We start from the raw sequence: 21,661 nt of genomic DNA, 5'->3' as shown, positions 1-21,661 counted from the left end.
GAAATGTGATTGGAGCAAACAATCATCTAGGTGAAGGCTGCAGTTGGCAACGTAGCGCAGATTTTGATTGTTGAATTTTCTTTTGGAATTGTGAAGACTTCCCAATTTCTCATTGTTAAACAAACTTTATAACAAAAACAGTAGCGGTACGTGATACATTTTTATCCGGTAAGTACTCGCTTTCATTTCTTCTAATTTACGTTGAATTTTTGGCGCTGTTGCATAAGCCTGACTACTTTTTAATCACCACTAACGACTACGTGACTTGCTTTGCTTTCTTTGCTCTTTGAATGGTCGTTTCCTTTTTAAATTTATAAGGGTTTTATCTAGTTTTTCAAGTTAACATTGGTCCCATGTCTTGGCTTCTCTAAGTACGATTCTACTAACTTATTTCCTGCATATTTGGAGGTGTTTTGGCAGTGTAAAAGTCGTTTCTTGGCTAAGCTATTGCAGCTGCAATGGCGTACTATGCACAATGCACGTCCTTGTGAAATGCACTTTAAGATATTCCCAGATCATTACAATTTTTTTATAAACACTGTTATGTGTTGGCTGATGTTTTAAGTTGCAAACTTTAATTTCTAGCAGACGCCCTTTGTCTTACTGTTGGGTTATTGATTTTTCAAAGCTAGTGAACTGAGGAGTTTATCTTGGGATAGGTACTTTATTGTACTTGGTTGTAGCACTTGTAATTCAAATATTTTATGAAATTTGAATGGTTGTTTAAACAAAATAAATATTAATGTTTGTTACTTTATTATGTTCATTTATTTACCTATACAAATGCATATTTTTGGTGGAAAGATGTGAATTGTTAGAATTTTTTCTACTCATCATAATAATATCAAAAATGATTTCCAGCATACAGCGATTTTTGGACTGGATTTTGAATAGGCTGTACAGCACACACAATGCTTAAACATTCTACCTAAAATGAGCTATTATGAGCCCTAATAATAACCATGTGTTAAAACAGACAGTAATCTCCAAAAACTATAGTTATAAAAATGTGATGTATGTATTTGTTACAACTAAATACATACAATTAGCAGTATTTTCAAACTAATTTTGATTTAAACTGAAGTTGATCTCCATTATCTTGCAGTGGAGATGTAGGAATACCAGAAGGGGGAATAATAGATGGTCTTCTCTACTATAATTTCATTGTTGTCCTCTAAAAGCAAAGGCATGCTTGACTAGTTTTGGGGTTGGGCTTTGAAATTTCCATTCTTAGGAGCTGGAAAATTAAACTCACTCTACCAAGGTGAACTTACAAAATGAGCAATGGCAAAAAGACTTACCTTTTCCAATATTTCAGTAAACTTTGGTTGCTACTTTTTTACACAGGGATAGCCCATGTTAAATCGGTTTTTCCAATAGTCTAGTGTAAGTTTATTATCTCTTTACTTAATTATGTACCTATGTAATTAAGTTCTTTTTTTTTCTCCAAAATATGAAGTAATTTCTTTATATGCAACTTTTTTACCCTTTAAACTACATTAGCAAATTTTTTCCAGTATAATAAGCCTTTAAACCAATTATTATGTTTCAGTTTCACTAAAAGGTTTCACATTACTGGTCTCACTAGTCATAACTGTGCAGCATGGCAGCAAGTTTAAATATTGGATAAGGTAGCTTTTTTTGTCATTGTTTACTTTGTACCATATCATAAGTACACCTTGGTAGAGTGAGTCTTATTTTCCAGCTCCTGATGATGGGCATTTCTATGTCCAGCCTTTTAGAGGGCTACAATAAAATTATAGTGGAAAAGACTGTGTGTTATTCTGCCCTTCTGGTAATTTCAAATTAATTTTATTTGGAAAAACCTTGTTTTTTGTTGAATAAGTTGTAAAGTAGAAGTAGTAGTAAGTAAATTATTAAGATCATTTTATAGCACTTTCAGTATTTCATTTATTGGAGGGTTTATCACATGACATTCATAAGAGTAATTTCTAGCATAGTAATATTTCTGTTTGGTTTACAGATTTGAATTAGATGCTTTATAATTCTCAGAAATAGCTTTTAGTAACACTGACTTTGTCACAAACCTTAATTTTTTTCTTTTTCCACATTTAATAACTAAACCCATTGCATAAACTTGTATAAATAAAATTAAAATAGATAAATATTTGGTTTGTTGCAATATTTTGTTGTCATCATTTTTCATCAAAAAATGATTGATTAAACCTATCCAACTTATAAACAATTTATTTATTTAAAAAAATGTCTTAAACGTTGTTAGCCCTATCCATTTTAACTTTTAATCAAAACATAATACTTTTCATGAAAGGGACGTATTTTGTATGACGTATATTGTTTGTTCCAACATGTACTTGTTACTACAATAAAATGCAAAAATTTAGTTTTATTTAGTGTCTGAGGAAGCCTAAATAAAATTGGCAAAACGTCGGCAAGTTTAGTATGGTACTGGTCTTTTACTAAACCTTAATCTAGATCCAATTCTCATTAAAAAACCAACTAAGGACAATTAAAAAGCAACATTTTTGCCAAAAACAAAACGAAAAGTTGTTTAATTGTGTATTTTTGGTAAGTTCCTTTGGATCTATTTTTTATTTTGTCCTCTGCTGGTCAAGTGATACCATAGAAAACATTTTTTTATTGTGTCTTGTGTCACTATGTTAGAACTTGTATGGTCATAGTAATTTCAGACTTATCTTTTTTTTTTGGTGGTATGACCACACATAATCATTTTCCTTATAATTGCATCCTTGTTCAGTTTACCTTATCTTTTACAAGATTATGAATGGTTCTTAATCTTTTTTCCATATAGTCAGAGAGCTAAACTGTTGACTGTTTTAGATCATTTGTTGGTCTGTCAAACAATAGATTTACAAGTAGCCTCATTTTTTGTCTCATACTCAGGTTGTAATTTTGGGTTTCAAATCTTTCACCAATCATTTCCTGATTACCTTCAAATCAGGCTTTAAACATTGCCCTTCTATTATCTCCTTTCCTGAAGGGCGATTCTTTACTACTCTAGTGCATCCGTAATCACTTGTCACTTTCTGGAGTTAATTTACACCGTCGACCTTAGCTTAAACCAAGTTCAAGTTAAGTGTGGTTCAGACTTTGATTTTTTTATCTTTATTGTCACAGTTTCAACCACCTTTAACTTAAACTTGGTTTAAAGTATGCTGGGCAATCATTGATTAACCTAATTGGCGTTTTGACTTTGACATTAGTTTAGGACATTCAGCGCAAACGCTACTATTACTGCTAAAAAGATATTACATATTAAGGAGAGTTGGTAATTTGAAATCTAGTAGTTGCATTCTACCCAAAATACTTAAACTTGCCGAGCAATTTTTATAACAGTTTTAGAAATATTAAGTAGTTTCCAGACTTATGATTAACCTGGTGTGGTAGGGCTCTGAAGCATTAGAAATTATATTTATATTTTATGATTATTGCACTTGCTTACCACATCACTAACTTACAAATTTACTTTTTGCTGGTGACACATTACCACATTTTTTTAGTTTTGACATAAGGTTTTAGCATTTTTGACTCTTCAATTAAGTTGACTTTACAAGTTTTGCTAAAATTCTGGTAATTTTATTAGCCTTGTCCCTTACTATGGTGAAGACTCGCCGATCCGAGTTACCACCTACTCAACATCACCAGACGAGGGTAGGTCTACATCTAGATATAAACTAACCTTAAAAATTTAAAAGTTTTTGAGAATGTCACTTAATTTCAAAACTTTAACATTTGAAGACTATTAAAAAGATAATTCTTGTGGTTGAAGATAAATTTTACCCACATTTTTGTAACCATGGTCTTATCTTTTCAATAGATCCTGTGTATATGATATTTTTGAGAATCCGTTCTAAACGATATTTTTGATATTACAAATAGGGGTCAACTAAGCTAAATGGACAAGAATTAGAAACGTCCAGTTGCAAAGAGGCGGACAGTGAAACAGAGCGTTCCAATTCCGATGATGAGGTTTCGTCCAACAGTCCTTTATCCAAAACTCAAGAGCAACTGAAACAGAAAGCCAGACGAGCAAATCTTGCTGCCGTTACTCAAAAGTTTGAATCGAAATTTAATCGTAAGGAGGTTCTCTAACTGTAGTAGTGAATTGTTTCTCCTAACTGTTAGAGATTAGTTAATGAGTAGGTAGTGATTTTAGCTGGTCCTGCTACAAGAACCACACATAGTGCTGCACCGTTAGAAAGAAGTAAGTTAACAGTTTATGCCAACAGGAAGATGAAAGATGAACTGTTGGATAATGATAATTTTTCCGATGATGAGTTTTACCCTAATTCGCGGTATACCTTTATAAAGTCATCATAAATTTGTTGTAGCTAAAATGAATAATTTTGTAGATCAAGCAGATCGAGTAAAATGGTTAAAAAAAATCACAACCTGCGACGTACAGCCTTGTCGTTAAGACCTCTAAGGCAGAAGTCTTATGCTGATCTTTCTCCCATTCATTTTGATACTGATAGTGATGGTAAGTCTCTGCTACTGTGATTTTATGTTATTTAAAGACTCTCACATGTGTTTGAGCACATGTTCAAAGTTTGTCTAATGATTATCCTTGATTTTTTGTGCATAATTTTGAAATTTTTATACCTTACATAGTTATAGAATTATAGGTGAGAACGCTTATTTATTTAGGTGCACGAGGGATAAATCCACTTAAACGGGTTACTAGACGGTCACGTAATGAAGGTAGTTGGCTGGCAGACAGCCAAATGCACAAAGTTGGATATCCAAATTTGAATGTTACATATTCGGAAGAGGACAGTCGAGATGCTGCTGATGTTCACGAGACCGTAGAAGTAGGTTTATACTGTCCGCCCCAGCGCTCGTGGCAGTGACGTATTAATGGGTCATTGCACACTTGTTTTTTATTTCGCTAAATTGATTAATTACACATGATAAACGGTTCTGCAATTTTTTTTCTATTTCTGACAAAGCATGATTAATTTATCAGCAATTGAAGTTTGAACGCAAACCGAGCGCGTCAAAATGACGAGTTTTGGTCTGAGTGCCGTGTGACGTCACGAGGCACGTTTCAGTTCGGCCCCGTTCAGCGCTTGTCATGTTGTCTGTTTTAGTGTGATTATTAATTTTTTCTTGTTGGTTTCTCAATTATTATTGAAAGAAAAATGGTTTGTCAATACTTTACGTTGTCCGTTGGTGGTATCCATGTTGTCTTGTCCCTGTCAGTTGGTTTTTGAACGTCCTTTCATACGGTTCCTTTCTGATTCACTTTTTATTGCAGAATTACCCGAAAAGCACTTTCCTGATTAAGTTAGTTAGTTAGTAAAAGAAAATTGGAAAAATATTTACCTTTGAGTCAATAAGCCAAATTGACTCAAAAGTTCTAGGAAACCTTTTTCGAGAGACAAAAATTGTTTAAATTGAACAAGAAAATGCCCTTAAATTTCAGTGGCGCATCACAAAAAGAGTTCAAGGTGGACTCCTCAGAAAACATCACCACGATGTAGACCTGAGAACATTTGCATTTCCTACATGTGCTTAAGTTTGTAATATGTATTCTGAAACACCTTGTATATCTGAGAATGAGTAAAACTACTTCTTTTGATTGATTTGATAATGATGATGATTGATTAAGTACGGAGATCTAGACGAAGAGTTTTAAAAAAAAAATGCTGTGCAACGGCACAATATGTCTGGTTCAACAATAACCAATCTTTTTAAATCACCGGAAAGAAACACTCAAACTGGCAACTACAAAATATCCAAAAAAAGAAATGAGCGAATTTCAATATGACGTCACAATTAATGTCGTCACTGCCACCTCATCTGGAACCGAGAGTAGCTCTATAAACCAGCTGAATCGTAAACTAACACTTGAATACTTCAGATCGCTCAACCTGTCAGACGAAACTCTAGGAGAAGACTCGTTAAACCAACTTATTACTATGAAGAGTACGAGGAAGTCCCTCAAATACGGCGTAGAAGGCGTCCCGTCAGGCATGTCGTGATCGATCACCGAAATTTAAGAAAGGTCGATGAAGCTCAAGAAAATAAAAATGAAATAGTCACTAAAGTAAAAAGTAGAAATTCGAAGACCGCGGCAGTCAAAATGGAACATACCACTGAAGATGATGATTCTAAATCCAGTAAAGAGAATGGGGATCAGAGTGAAGTTAACGGAACTAAAGGTAAGTTCTGTTAAAAGTTTGTTCCGATAAGCCTCTGTAAGTTTCATATGATGACTGTTAAAGCAGAAGTAATGGAGGATAAAACTGCAAATAAGCATGATGCTATTACTGGCTCTGATGAGGACGAAGATCAAGAAAGACAAATACCACGGACTTTGCGAACTAGACAGACCAGAGTCAGGCTTGCACGTGACAAAGACAGTGATGAGTCTGAAAGTTCGGAGACGGAAGACGGTGCTCGAAAGTATCTGTTGCGAAAAAGAGAGCCGAAGGGCGCTTCTAAAAATAGTAGGTTTAGTAAATTACAGTGAACGGTTCGGTACAACTTTTTGAATTTTTAGTGCAAACCTCCGTATTAAGACCTCAACGGGGTATTCATAGTAGAAGAAGGTTTACACGACGCATTGAGAGTTCAAGTTCTGATTCCTCATCGAGTTCCTCCGATAGATGTCGGTAAGTTTACTCTCCATTTTATTTGCTGTAAAATGTCATTTGGGGTTGAATTTTGGTGCAGCAAAACACCTAAAAGCCACAACTCGAAAAAGGAAATGATGAAAACTGGTGGAGGGGGAAGCAACTCTATAGTACCGATTCAACCCGAAACTTTGGATCAGTCAGTTAGGTTTAACAGTATAGGCGGTCTGGATAGCCACATCAGATGTCTAAAGGAAATGGTTGTGCTTCCCATGATGTATCCGGAGGTTTTCAAACAGTTTCAAGTAAGTAAGACGTTCAGTTGGGTTAGAAAAGTAGTTTAAATTTTTTATAATTCTAGATTTTATTATTTATTTACCAAAGCAATATTATAAATAAGTTATGGTGGTTTAAATGTGTTTAGAAGCAGAACTGTTTCAATCGAAGCGTATTAAGGCCTAGATCAGCAATTATTATGGTCTGTTCATAGTTCAATATTAGTATTACTAAGATTTGTTCACAGAATGGTTTTATGCTTTGAAAACATTAAATAACTTAGGGCTTTTGGCAATTTTTTAAGTAATTGATTGAATACCTACTCAAAATTTTATCATAAGCTAGATCTCAGATTTCAGATAGAAAAAAGTAATATAGGAACATGTAAATCGTTTTATTCTATCTTCAACCGTTTGCCTGCTCTAGACTTCCAAGTATTGAACATTCTAATATTTAATAGTCAATATCTTGAAAACCGTGGCGTTTTTTTACAATGTTTTATAAAATATGTTTAGAATTTTGACCAGAATTCAAAAATTTTATAATATTCAGGGTTTTTCACTGGGGCTTCCCTGTATATAACAAAAAAAACTGAAATAGCTATTTGATGTAGTTTAAAAATTTTAAGCCAAAAATTAGTACCAAAATAATTCCTAATATTTTACTAAATTCTCAATTATTGTAATATTGTTTAGGTGCAACCACCTAGAGGTGTTTTATTCCACGGCCCTCCTGGCACTGGTAAAACTTTAATATCGCGAGCTCTGGCTAACGAATGTAGCTTTGGAGCACGGAAAGTGTCGTTTTTTATGCGAAAAGGGGCCGATTTGTTGAGTAAATGGATAGGGGAATCTGAAAAACAGTTAAGGCTTTTGTTTGAAGAGGTGAGTTTCGAGAGTGTCCGACGTTGTCATATGCTACATTGGAATGTTTAGGCCGCAAAAATGAAGCCGTCCATAATATTTTTTGATGAACTGGACGGATTGGCTCCTGTCAGGTCATCTAGACAAGACCAGTTTCATGCCAGTATAGTCTCCACTTTGTTGGCTTTAATGGACGGTTTAAGTAATAGAGGAGAAATTATTGTTATTGGTGCCACTAATCGGATAGACGCGATTGATCCGGCGTTAAGAAGACCTGGTCGGTTTGACAGAGAATTATTCTTTCCACTGCCATCAAAATCGGCAAGTTTTAAGTTTAATTTCTGGTTTTACCTTTGAATTGACCAATCGGAATTTTAGGAACGTGAGGAAATTCTCAAAGTCCATATAGCAAAGTGGGCACAACCACCTAGTCCCGAATTAATAGACCATTTGGCCGAAAATTCGGTCGGATATTGCGGATCTGATTTACGAGCACTATGTTCCGAAGCTGTGATACAAAGTTTTCGACGCACTTATCCTCAGGTGTATAATTCTGAACACCGACTTCTATTAGAGCCGGAGAAAGTTAAGGTAAACTTGACTTCATCATTATTTATGTTTGTTTGTTGATTGCGTTTTGTGCTCAGGTGGAAAAAGTTGACTTTCTAAGGGCTAAATCTATGCTAGTGCCAGCATCGCAACGAATATCGTCTGATTTGGGCAAAAAGATGATTCCAATTTTGGAACCGGTACTAGGACCGTCAATCAAGAGAGCTTTGTCTACTTTAGAGCAGAGCTTTCCGCATGGTTTAAATCCAGCTTTAGCGAAGTAAGTGCCAACATTTTTTGTGTTGCGCAAAATATACTATAAAAAATAAATATTGACCAAACTACGCATCATTCGACTAATATCGACAAACAATTAGCAAATATTTGCATTTATTTGAGCAAATATGAAAAGTGTATACATACTCTGGAACGGTGTTTCTTAAACTTTCGTCGAACCCTGGGATTCTGTTTAGATTACTGAATAGTTCCGCTGACATAGATGATAGTTATAGCGTTTAATTTTCTAAATTTAATTAAAATTGTTTATTTTCTGGGGTGTTGAGATGAAGAATTTTAAGAAAATCTGTCGACGAGCTATTTTTCGTAGTTCAGATGCCTGGCGCAATATTCTTTTGTTTCAAAGATGCGAGTTTTTTTTGAAAATTAGTGAAGAAAACGTCAAGACAAGAAGAGAAGGTTTTTTTCTTATCGATGATAAGAACTATTAAAAATCAGTGGCCTAGATAGCTCAGTAAGGAAAAACTTGCGTCAGTCTGCCATAACGAATGTGATGTGATGGTCATATTCACCTAAATTACGTCATCAGAATAGGTTTTTGGGGCGCCTTCGTTTTTAAGCTCCATGGAGTGTTTTAGACGTCACAATGACGTAATTTGGCAAAACCATAATTTGATCAACTGTCAAATTACGTCATTGTGACGTTCAAACGCTCTGCTCGCTCCATGGAGCTTGAACACGAATGCGGCATTGATCTCTTGTAATCAGCTGTTAAATTATGTCACACTCGCTCGGTAAACTGACACATGTTACTTAAAAACTCTTTGTCAACACCACTTTGTTGAAACCTGCACATTTTTAATAATCTTACTCTAACTAACTCAGATAGATAATCTACCATTATCTAAGGGTGTTAGTGTATTTGTTTTGCCAATTTGTGTATTTTTTTTAATTGCCATATTGAAAATATTTTTGGTAAACTTGGCAAATTGTAAATTGCAGTTATGGACTGCGAAGTGGACTGTAGATTGTAATAATAAACACACAACAATTACTTAATCATTTATATAATGATTATTGAGTTGAACACACTTTACAATGAGCTAACAATAGTGCTTTAATAGAAAGAACATGCTAGGCACATTATAATAATTGAAGTAGTTCTAAAGGTAATGAACAACTAACTTAACCAATAAAACTTCAGGAAAGTTAAATTTAAAGACAACTGCCAGCTGTCACACACAGTTGCCAATTCTAAACTAAAAACTGAAACATAATATAAATAATGTTGGATAATATATCCAACACAAATATCGACGAAAAGACAAAAATCAACAGAATGAATTGACGCAACAGTATTCAGTGTTTCAGGTTTTAATACGCTAATTTAAATCGCGTATTCTACGTCTAAAAATAATAAATATAAACTATATTTCAAAAATGCAAGAAATACAGAGTGTTAAAGTTTGCATTTTTTAGTTTTTCCTTATAGTTTTTACAGTTTTTCAGATATTTAGCTTAAATCTGGACTGTTATTGGATAAGTCAATTTTTATCAAAACGCTACAGGGTGTTATTTTTTTATGTTTAGGCCCCCTTTCTCTTTCCACAAACTTTTTTCTGGTGCGCCAATATTTTTTTTTATAAAAGATTCTAATTCTTGGTTCAGTTTAGCATTTTTTGCCTTTTTAGTTTTTCTGTGCCTGTCACAGTTTTCTAGAATATTACAAATTTATCAGAAAAACCACTCCAATTTCTCTACCATAGTGCAGCATAAAATTGAGATGTTTTTTCTGAAAATAAAAATGCATGCATTGAATTTTTAAGAATTTGGCGCACTAGAATAAGTTTAGGGGGTTAAAACTAAAAGAAAATGAAATTCAACACTCTGTATTTCTTTAACAAAGGAAATTTGGTTTTTACTTTGCATATTTATGTGATTACAAAGTGAGATTTCAAATACTTTGCCAGCGAATTTAACCCGGTAATGTGGAGATAAGGCGGTGCTTCTTTTCGGTTGATCTTGCAACATTGCAAAATGAAAAATGGTTTAAACCCCATCTAGGTCATACTCCAAAGTCCAAATATCAAAAAAAAATAGAGCTTTCTAGATATCTAATATACCTTGAATCACTTTGTTTATTGTTACACAAAAAATGTTTTTGTAAGTTTTGTAAAAAAATATCTCTTTATTTAAATTCTTGTTTATAAAACTTTCTAGGGTTAAGCTCTCGACCAATTTGAAACCGGCACAGTTACTTTTAGCCGGAGATGGTCCTGAGCACGGCCAAACTACTTATGTGGCGCCTGCTCTATTATTTCGAATGGAACATATTCATTCATATTGCTTGGACATAACGTCTTTGTTTAGAGAACCAGGTAGAAGTCCTGAAGAGGCGTGTATACAGGTTAATTATTTAAAGAATGATTGTGGTTATTAGTACAAATATGGATTTTTATTGATTGAATAGATCTTAAATGAGGCAAAAAGGAACATTCCAAGTATCGTTTACATACCAAGCATTGATCGTTTATGGGAGTTAGTATCCGAAACGTTTAAGGCCATTTTTCTATCGCAAGTTAAGGGAATTGAACCGAATATCCCCATGTTATTTATTGTCACCGCCGAAGTCATGTACAACCAACTTCCAGACCAGGTAACATGATAAATGTTTACAAAAACCCTTTTGCATACTTTATATGCCTGTTTCCAGTTGCAAGACGTATTTTCACATTATCGGAAAGAAATTCAGGAAGTACATCCGGCAACAGCGGAAGAGCGTCGTCAATTTTTCAAGTCCCTGTTGTTAGACAATTGCCTTAAACCGGTCCAATCGGCTCGGGAGCGTCCGAAAACGCCACCTCCCTTAATGAGAGCGCCTACCCCTCCCCCACCACCATTGACTGAGGAACAAGCTCAGAAAATGTATGAGACTGAAGAACATACCTTACGGGAATTACGGATATTTTTAAGAGATATGTGTAAAAAGCTCGCTAATAATAAGTTGTAAGTTGTCGTTGTGTGTGTCACTGATATTGTTTTAGTCATATTGTGCGTGTTTTGTCAGGTTTTTTATGTTTACCAAACCGGTGGACACTGAAGAAGTACCTGATTATACAGAGATTATAAAGCAGCCTATGGATTTGGAGACTATGATGATGAAGGTTGATTTTCATAGCTATGAATGTGCCAAAGACTTTCTTAATGACATCGATTTGATATGTAAGAATGCCTTAGAATATAACCCTGCAAGGTGAGTGCATACTTTCGGCTAACATCTAACAATTATAGCGTAATATCAACTTTAGGAGCTCTGCCGATAAGCAAATACGGCACAGGGCTTGTTCGTTGCGCGATTACGCTTACACTTTGATAAAGACTGAAATGGATAGTGATTTTGAGGAGAAATGTAAAAGTATCAAAACGCAACGGAAACAAAGGAAAGCCTGTACAGCGAAGTATTTGCCGCCTTATATGGTAACTCCAGGTGAGTGAAAAGTTAAAATTTAAATTTGGGTTTTTCAAAAATAACTCAAGAACAAAGCAAAAATTTAATGTTATTAAAACGGTGTCAATTTATGGTTTAGTCAAAAAAACCGGGGGACACACTTATTTGGATACCCTGTTCAAGGTGGCCTAATTTGCTTGTTTTTATATGGAAGCTGCCAGAACCATTAAGAAATTTAAAAATCAAAATGGTTGGGGTTGCCGGGGTATTTTTTCAGTGTTTCAGAACAGAATTTTGATATCGTCTTTTGTTTTCTTGTAATGGGCCTGTCCCACAATTTTTTTTTATTTCATAACTACAAAGACGGATTGAAAATATTATACCCGTATTTTTTTGTTTTCAAAAATATTAAGTCTAAATAGAAAAAAAATGATGCTAAAAACTACATTAATTGCATGTTTTAAACGCCCGCCGCCGGTGACGTACTACACTATCAACCAATCAGCGACAAGAAGTGAAACAGTTGGCGTGCAACAGCCAATAAAATCGCCCAGAATTACGTACGTCACATGCGCGCCAAAACAGATCTTTTAAATTTAATGGACAAATTCAAACTAATGTAGGAACATTTACGACCATAATTTTTTCTTCAAGAATATGAAAAATTAGTTTTTTGATCCTACTCTTTCGATTCCAGTCATTAAAACAAAAATTTATGATATGTGGGATAGGCCCATTGACAAATTCTTTAGCGGCGAAACCGTACTACTACTACTCAATCAATTTTTATACGTCAATAAAAAGCTCATTTCACTAGCTATCTATTGACATATAAAAGTTTATACAGTTTAGCAAATAATAAGCTAGTTATTAACGACTGAACAAAAAAGTCATGATGTCATGAAAATGTTGTTGGGATATTTTTAGAAGGCTCATTTCATTGGCTATCCATTGACGTATAAAAATCTACCAAAGATAGTGCAATTACGCGAGTTTTTGAGAATTAAACAAAAAGATACTCCAAAAAAATTGGTCAACGTTTACGCCCTCTTACGCAAACCAATGGGAAGCTCATTTCATTGGCCATCGACATATAAAAGTATATACAAAGTGCTACAAATACACGTGTGTTATTTACGATTTAGTGACAGGATGGACCACAAACATTTTTTGATTCGTTAAAGGCTAATTTGACTGATAATATAGAAAATTAAGAAAAACGGTCACGTGACTTACTAGATCTACCATGACGTAATGCTTGGCAATTTTTTGGAAAACTGTTTTTGCAATAGACAATTCTGATAAGGGTCAAATTTGCCTGAAACACCGCCACTATCCTGATGGGTTTTGGGCGTTATGTTGGCCAGTTACTGCAAGCGAAAATCGACCTTAATGATTGTATTTCTACAGTTTTGCTACTGCTCTAGATTTGGCAATCATTGTGCTAGGTTCGTGCCAAGTGTTGTGTGTGTAGCAATAAAGACAGTTTTGCCTAAATTTGACAACAACTACTTTAACCTTCATTAATTCGGTTATTTTGACAGTTACAGGGTGGTTCAATGTATCAATTTAAAAAGTGATTTTTTTAAATAAGTGGCCTAATACAAACTTCTTTAATTTTGAACAGAGAATCAGACCGAATTATAAGAATGTGTTCCGTTTGAGACTCTAGACTTTCTGTCTTTTTTAGAACTGATTTTTTGACCACACTGTATTATATATTTTGACGTTTTTGTGCACCCATTCCCAGACCAAACCTTGTCTAACATGACAAAACACAAATACCAAAAAAAAAACTTTGCCTGATGTATATAAAATTTTTAAATATCTCAGAAACGGATACAGATAGGTATATGACATTAATACTCGAAATATGTCTAGAATTTGACGTAGAATACAAAAAATAACAAAATATACAGGGTGTCCTATTTAAAATAAGCAGCAGTTGATATCTAGTTGCGGTTAAATCGTTGCACGCATATTTTCTTATTTTTACTTTTTTAAATTAAAAAAAGTTTTTATTTACAACCATATATGTAATGCTGTCAATACTAACGTCATTGAAGGTTAGGAAGTATCATATTGCGCACCTCTACTTCCCGCCCTCACTTCCCGCCCTCACTTCCCGCCCTCATTTCCCGCCCTCTAAAATTGTGTGATTGTTAATATTTTTGAAAAAAAAAAAGATGATTGAATCAAATTTTTTAAATGTCAGATAAAGTCGGATCGATATTCAGTTCGCAAATAATAAATTGAGAAAAATGTCCTGGATTACAACTCGAATTGTATGCATTCTAATAAATTATAATGCCTATAATACATTACAATTCTAAAATTAACATGATCTAAACTAAAACAAACTACTTATTGAAATTAATGGTTACATTTGAATTATTATAAGTGTTTATAGAAATATTTAGGCCAGTACCAGCACTGGCGTCTCCAACAGTTGTCTCTTTGGTCGACAAATTAATTTGCTGCTGAATGACTGAGGTTTGTGAACTACTTGTAACAGCTTCAGAAGACATGGCACGTTGGGACAGCATAACGGCAGTTTTGGTTTTATTCTCCATTAAGCTATCCACATAACCTTCTGCCACAGTACTAGATTTCCATCCTCCCAGCCTTTTTAATTGGAGTACATTTGCTCCACTGTTGGCAAGTAACGTAGCGGCGGTTCTTCTTAGAGCGTGGCCTGTAAAGCCTTTCGAGTACTCTAAATTCATAAAAGTAGCAATTTTTTGGGAATAATTAGCTATTGTATTGTGCCCAATTGGTTGATTTCTTGCTATTTCTTGTATTATAGGCATTATAACCGTTAGAATGCATACAATTCGATTTGTAATCCAGGACATTTTTCTCAATTTATTATTTGCGAACTGAATATCGATCCGATCGATTTATTTATATTGGTGAGTTGTTTACCACATAGCTACGGTAACAATATACCTGGAGGCGAACTCCGTAACGATGTAGGAAATAGAAAACGCAAAGAAATAGACAAGAAAGAAAATTTCTTTCTATTAACTGTTGGTACTCTCTAAGCTATTTTCTATCACATTCGGCTGACACCGTCAACAGAAAACGGGAACCTATCGGTCCTAAAAACATTGACTAATTTCTAGTAATAAATCTAGGGCTTTTACTTGTTTCGTCGTATTCAGGGTTAATGACAAGTATCAATGACAATAATTTGAATAATTCTACATTTTTTACTTTCTTTTTCGGTAATTAATCATACATTTCAAAGTTTACATTCTAAAATAATCCGTTTTGTTGCCATTTTTGTTGGTGGTTTTATTTATTGTAGTTCTGTTGCTTCAGTTTCTTATTTTCTTGTTAGACCATTAATATTTCTCAGTTCCTTGTAAACATGCTACCAATTGTTATGCATTTTGTGAAGGAAGTAGGATGGGACTTTAGGATGTGTTGATGGAACCCATATAGCCATAACACAACCATTCCATCATGAACAGCTTACACCTCAAAAATAACAACTAATAGATGCATTACACTTTAACTAAAATCTCAAAAACAAAGAAAGGGGGGTGCAAACACAATCAATTGGTCAATCAATCCCCAACCTAACCTTATTGACACAATGTTGACACTGACGGGCATAAAGGTTAAAAAACAAAACATTTTAGAAGACGACGGAAAAGAGAAGAAGATTGACAAATACAAAATTTCATAGCCCCAAGAGAGATAAAATCATAGCAAGACCTCATTTGGTCTTTCTATTTTGCACAACCCGAATAGCTACGTTGAGTGCCGATCTTCGTCAATCGAAACGTAGAGAGTACCCTATATTACAATAGAGAAGGGTTTTCTATGACAGCAAAAAAATTTCCTTGCTATTCGTTAGAGAGTTCGCCTTCTGATTGATTATTCTGAGAAAAATGCCTGCTTGGTAGTTTTTTGTTAAATGTAATATTCTAGATATGTTCAGAATGAAACAATAAATTGTAAATTTTGATAGAAATATGATGGTTGTTAATAAAATAGTATACAAACCTCGGTAGGAAGTTTCATTCCTGTCTCGAGATCCTAGCTAAACCTCGACGCTTCGCGTCTCGGCTATCTAACTATTCTCTCGACAGTAATGAAACTCTTCCCACCTCGGTGTGTAATATACTATTTTAGACTCTCCAGTTGTGATAATTCAGGAAGTTAGTGGGTATTGTTAGGCTAGGTTAGGTTAGGTTAATTATTAGGATTTACTGGGCATTACAAGAAATTAGTGGGCATTACTGGCATATTAGGAATTAGTGTACAAAATTTTACTCAGCAGCTTACCCCTCTGTTTATGTTGTGTTGCGACAATCTATAAAATTCCGCTTTAGGTTTTAGTTTTGGCTGCCCTATTGGATTCATATGTCAGCATTACAGTTTTAGAGTTAAAAAGCTACAACCTATAAATCAAAGCTTATCATTTTTTTAATAACTCTGTTTAAATGTCAACGTTTTACTAAAATTACCAACTGATTTTCCAGTTGAAGATAGATTTTTTGCTGCTATTTTTATTTAGGGGACTATTTAAAAATGACCGTTTGTTATTTTTGTTTATAAATAAATACCGATCATGTTAAATTCCAGATGTAGCTAGCAACAATTTGGACGTTGAAGCGACACCTGCAGCGAAAGATGTTAATAATTCGAATGACGTACCACGGCAACGGTTAAGCCCTACTAGAAAACGAAAACTTCGTCTAAACTGGCGACATGGTTACGTAAAAAGGAGGAAGAAACCCAGATTGGATACGTCGCAAAATAATCTGAGTAAAAATGCTTCTAGTACAAACACTGAACAGGTAAGCGACAGTAACTTCTAGATAAGTTTTAAACTAAATTGGTACTGTTAGAAAGCTAAACAGCTTTCGAGTGACGAATCAAAAAACGATCCCGATAGCAGTACAATTGAAGTACCGTTGCCATCGGAAAGTCTGCCGAATAGAACTAACGAAGCTATCGGCGCTTCGAGTTCAAGCTGTGATAGTCTAAAAGTGATCTCATCTTCCCAAGTAGCAAGGTTCGTAATACACTTTTTTTTAATCTGATTGTAGAGAAACATTGTAATTTTTAGACCTCCAAGCTGTAATAAAGCCGTGGACGATTTATTAAGTCCCTCGGAATTGTTAGATAGTCCCCTATATTTTGATGATATAGACCAAGCCTTGCATGAATGTGGTAAGTTACGTGATATAGTCAAAATTTAAATTTGTATATCTTGATATTTTGTTTCCCTGGTTTTAACCTGCAAATGAGGAATTGGTTGATTCAAAAATTACTTGTTTATTGTGAATACCATCTTGAATCTGGTTTTCTTCATATGCGAAAGAAAAACGCAATGTTTAGAATTAGCAATTGCGCTGTTTCCTTGTATTTTGTTAATTTAGCAACTTTGGCATTTAATTTAATCACATGGTAGCTGTTTTACGCAACTTAAAATAAATTTATTCTGATTTTTTTGCACTCGGTTCACTTAGTACACTTTAAGAAGGATGACACTAATGACAATTGAATGTGTGGTCATTGTAAACGTCCTTAACATATTTAATTTTTTTCGGTTTTTCACCGAAAGTACTGATGTTAATTATAAATTCAAATCATTTCTAACGATCTTGAAAAATGCGTATTTAGATTCTTTCGCAGAAAAATCTTATATTGTGAAATCTGACCCATCCTGTACCATTACGTGGTTTGACAATAATCTTAGGGCAATGCGGGAGCATCTCAGTCTTTTATGTGAGCTCAAATCACAATACAACATTCCAGATATAGAAAATCTGTACAAATACGATCAAAAAAGATATAGGCAATCTATAAATGAGGCCAAAATCAGGGCAAATGACAACTTGATTCTTACTTCTACAAATCCCAATACAGCAATGTGGCAAATAATAAATAGGCACCGTCATGGGATCCAGAATGTTCATCAGGAGGAATCCTTGCCCAGATTTAATCATTTTAAGGACTTTTATCGTATCATTGAAGATTAAAACGATTTTATATGAAATCTTTATTAATAATTATCAACATCATAAATATACTAATTCCTTCATAAAACCTTAGTTACTAAGGACAACAGGTTCGAGAACAGAATAATATTACAACGACTTTTCATGAATATTGAAAACAATTTTTTGACAGTTTTCAAACTTAACGGATACTCCACTGCCTTTGGAGTCCATAATCATAGTGTTCTCGCGGAGTGAGTTTACCCGTGCGTCACGAAGGCTACGTCATTTATAATCATATGAATCAAATCAAGTTTTCGTCAACAAACCTGTTGTGTTCATATTATAGAAAAGGGCGTGTCTAAAGCTTCGTCACGTTTAAAATTTTGCGTGTATTGTCAGTCAGAAAGTAGAGATCTTTGCACTAAAACAACCTTATACCAAAGCAAATCAAAAATATCTTGACCGAAATAACATTTTTTATTTACGAGAAGTCTCCGTTTGAATCATAGAATTCTGTCTAAATTTGAAACCGAATTTATTTACCAAAATTCGCAGAGATGTATCACCAATATGTAGTATTTCTTTAACTTTAAGCTCTTGATTTAGGTTCTGGATGGTTACATGTTTCTCTAAAATAAATACAACAAATTAAAAATTCAATAAGACATTCTGAGTGATGCTGTAGTATCTCATATTTCATTTTCAGGTTGCAATAATCCACTTATTTTATTTTAAACCCGCTGGAAAACATTTTAGACGCTTATTTTATTTTTTCTATGACTTTATTATTAATATGTTTGAAGAAATTTTTATGAAAAATCTATAATGCAACCCAAAAATCTCAGTCTCTGGAAACAATGAAATGTTAATAGATGTTTCTTACAAAAGTAGATATATTTTACTATTATTAACATACTATCGTTGTACATATCATATAATGTATTTCGAACATCCATTTTAGTGCTTTCAGATAAATCAGTGGTCTTGACCCGCCGATAACGTCTCAATTTAGGTTTTCTAGGTGAGGAAATCATAAGATTACTTGCTTGCTTTTCCCGAATCGAATAAACAGTTTTGCGGAAAATTTTCAAAGCAGCTGCAACCTTCTAGTATCAAAATATACGTCAGTAAGAATATGTAAGGTCTTAAAATTTCTTATTTTCTTCCTGAACAGATGATAAAGCTTCTAAAGGTCCTCCATTAGTTTTTTCCAAATCAAAATATTCACAAAGGTTAAGAATTAACTGTTGGGCTTGTCTGTAGAGAATTTTTCCAGGCATTTTCTAAAAAAATACTGTAATAGTAAGTAATTCCGAATTTAGGAAAAACCAAATGGCTAAATAAAAATCATAATAGACACTCCCACTTTTTTTTCAAAACAGGTTAGTAATTGTGCCAATTTCGGTTAGAACGTGACAGCCGACATAAAAAAAATAAAAATATTAATAATAATATTATGAAAGTACTTACAGTATGTTAAAAGCGTAGAAACAATAGCTCTTAAAAGAACTGTGGTGGTGTGGTAAATAGAAAACTTTATAAATGATTAACAACACAAAGAAACGGAAAAGAATTAATAGTAAACAAATCAAATAAATTTCGATGGTTGTCAAAGTGACAATGACTGAAATAGAAGCGCTAATCAGTAAATGTTTTTTTTTTGGAAGACATTCACTTATGGCGAATTCGACTGGGAAGCACTATCCGAGTGCACGGCCTACCCCAGTTCAATTCGTATTTTCTCAGTGCCATGTAAAAGTTGCTCTAACTCCGATTAGGTGCAGTTAGCACGCTGCACTAAGAAAGTGCGAGCCACATCAGTGCAGTTATTAAAACGAGGTTGATTCGACTGGGATTGACAATTAACAGAAAATTTATCAAATTTTCCCAAGCAAGCTAACCACTCTTCACCATGACCTCCACCAGGATGACCAGCTGACGAAGAAAGAAGAATTCAAGACAAGAAGAGCGCAGAAGAGCCCCGTTGTCAGCCGGGGCACTCTCACCCAGGACAGGGGACACCGTTGCAACACTGGTAATTCCCGAAAGGGAAATATTTCAAGGGAAATACCAGTGACTGTTAATGGAGTCCTTCTTCCGGACCTTTCCTTTTGGTCTACAGCGATGGGAGGGTAAAAAGCAGTAGTCTTGCTTGACCCGCTTATCTGAGACCATTCTCTCCTGTCATGTATAATAACCACTCATCTCAGGAATCACTCTTGCTGCTAGATGACGTGTTTATTAAAAATTCTTCAAGTAAAGCCGTTGACACCATTTCTATTTATTTGTTTTGTTTGTATCTCTAGACAGAACTGAACTAGAACTATACTAGCAGCACAGTTCTAAAATTTTGCACTAAGTGCTAAAACACCGCACCAAATGCAACCCAGCCGAATTCTCACAGACCGCACTAAATCAGTGCATTTCCGAGACGAACATAAATATTTTCAAAACCAGTGCAGAACTTTGTCAGTCGAACAACCAGCACCGAGCGAGTGTGCTTTCAGTGCAGAATAGTGCGCACTAGTGCCGCCAGTCGAATTCGCTATTAGATATTTACCCTTTCTGAAAGTGAACAATAGACAAGGATGAAGTCAATAATGCATGTCTACTTCTAAATCACACGGGGATGACGCACGGGTAAACTCAGACCGCGAGAACAGTAACTATGTCTTCTGAAGGCTGATAAAAGGTCGAGTATGCATTCCTCTCCATTTCATCCGGTTCCCTAGGACTTAAACCACTGCCGGAGACATCGCCGATTTGAATTTTGCGAGCAATAGAAACTTTCTTGGACACACTTTCTTCTAGATACCCTCTAGCAACTTTCGTTGATTCCCATCCACCAAGTTCTTGTAAATCTAATATATCCCCTCCAGCATTAACAAGAAAATTTGCCGAAGATCTTCCAACTCAGTGACCAGTACTCTTAATATTATGTTTCAGATGATACAACAACCAAACAAATCGAATGTTCAGAGACTGAATTGGAGAGGGTATTAGAAGAAACTGTCGAGTCCACTGAAGGGTTTCCGCTATCAAAGCTCTTGGATTTATACAATCAGTTTAGCGGTATCGTCAAAAAGTTTGCTAAAACACCTTTGAGGCAAGGTTTACCCAAGGTAATGACGGTTATTTCACTTATCCGAGGCGCAAATTATGGTAACCGATGTGTTTTTAGGAACTTGCGGATGAGTTACTACGATTTAAGATGTCCTGTGAAGACTTGTGATAGTCCAGCCACTGCCAGATGTTGTTATCCATTTTTATATATTTCTTTAAGTGATTTTTGTGTGTATTTTCAGTATTTATAACATTTTGTAGTACTTATATTTTTTTATCTGTTCCGCTCCAACTATTTCAACTCTTTTTGTACATATTTTTTTAACAATTATAGATTTATTTCGGTAAGTGTATTTAAAATGTTGTGATATATCTAAAAAGTGCGTTTGTTGGTAATATTTGAGGTGGTGGGATGGTATACCATCTCTTTTGTAAGTATGTACTGCTCCAAATACTGTTATTAGTATTTTATTTATTTTTGGTTTGTGTCATTTGAGTGTCACAGTGCAAGGTAGTACTGAAAAAGATACTTTTCCATTACACTACTTTGAAAGTTATCTATTTCTCGGTTCCTTCTTCATTGTCAAGAAAAGGAATGCACACATTGACGCGAATTGATTCCCCGCGATAACGAAGCGAATATTTCGCGACACAGGCGGTAGAAAAATTCGTCTCTCCTATCACATT

At 34.5% G+C, this 21,661-nt stretch overlaps 1 protein-coding gene and 1 long non-coding RNA gene across 7 annotated transcripts; both read left to right on the top strand.

Moving 5' to 3' along the window:
- Window positions 1-20: 20 nt before the first annotated feature.
- On the top strand, window positions 21-21,241 carry LOC145724064 (ATPase family AAA domain-containing protein 2-like). 6 transcript variants are annotated; one of them, XM_081972138.1, is made up of 27 exons: window positions 43-168; window positions 1,106-1,264; window positions 1,319-1,386; window positions 1,553-1,631; window positions 3,584-3,651; window positions 3,880-4,075; window positions 4,148-4,295; window positions 4,353-4,480; window positions 4,648-4,811; window positions 5,864-6,164; window positions 6,228-6,452; window positions 6,506-6,617; window positions 6,679-6,883; window positions 7,550-7,738; window positions 7,790-8,038; window positions 8,096-8,308; window positions 8,365-8,546; window positions 10,724-10,910; window positions 10,974-11,159; window positions 11,217-11,509; window positions 11,571-11,756; window positions 11,812-11,990; window positions 16,548-16,762; window positions 16,814-16,980; window positions 17,035-17,138; window positions 20,858-21,033; window positions 21,093-21,241. In XM_081972138.1, the coding sequence occupies exons 5-27, from the start codon at window positions 3,598-3,600 to the stop codon at window positions 21,141-21,143; spliced, it is 4,110 nt and encodes a 1,369-aa protein (XP_081828264.1). In that variant the 5' UTR covers window positions 43-168; window positions 1,106-1,264; window positions 1,319-1,386; window positions 1,553-1,631; window positions 3,584-3,597; the 3' UTR covers window positions 21,144-21,241. The 6 variants fall into 6 exon arrangements, with proteins under 6 accessions (XP_081828269.1, XP_081828268.1, XP_081828266.1 ...); XM_081972139.1 differs by lacking the exons at window positions 1,106-1,264; window positions 1,319-1,386 and having other exon boundaries at window positions 46-168; XM_081972142.1 differs by lacking the exons at window positions 1,106-1,264; window positions 1,319-1,386; window positions 1,553-1,631 and having other exon boundaries at window positions 28-168; window positions 4,157-4,295.
- Window positions 19,560-20,464, top strand: LOC145724115 (uncharacterized). Its single transcript, XR_014176937.1, has 2 exons — window positions 19,560-19,750; window positions 19,804-20,464. It is a non-coding gene; the product is annotated as an uncharacterized LOC145724115 (long non-coding RNA).
- Window positions 21,242-21,661: the final 420 nt, after the last annotated feature.

Source organism: Ips typographus, linkage group LG2 (assembly GCF_016097725.1).
Source record: "Ips typographus isolate SLU linkage group LG2, UJ_Ityp_2.0, whole genome shotgun sequence".
NCBI lineage: Eukaryota > Metazoa > Arthropoda > Insecta > Coleoptera > Curculionidae > Ips > Ips typographus.
The sequence above is the reverse complement of the archived record's forward strand: the minus strand, read 5'-3'. Positions and strand labels throughout refer to the sequence as shown.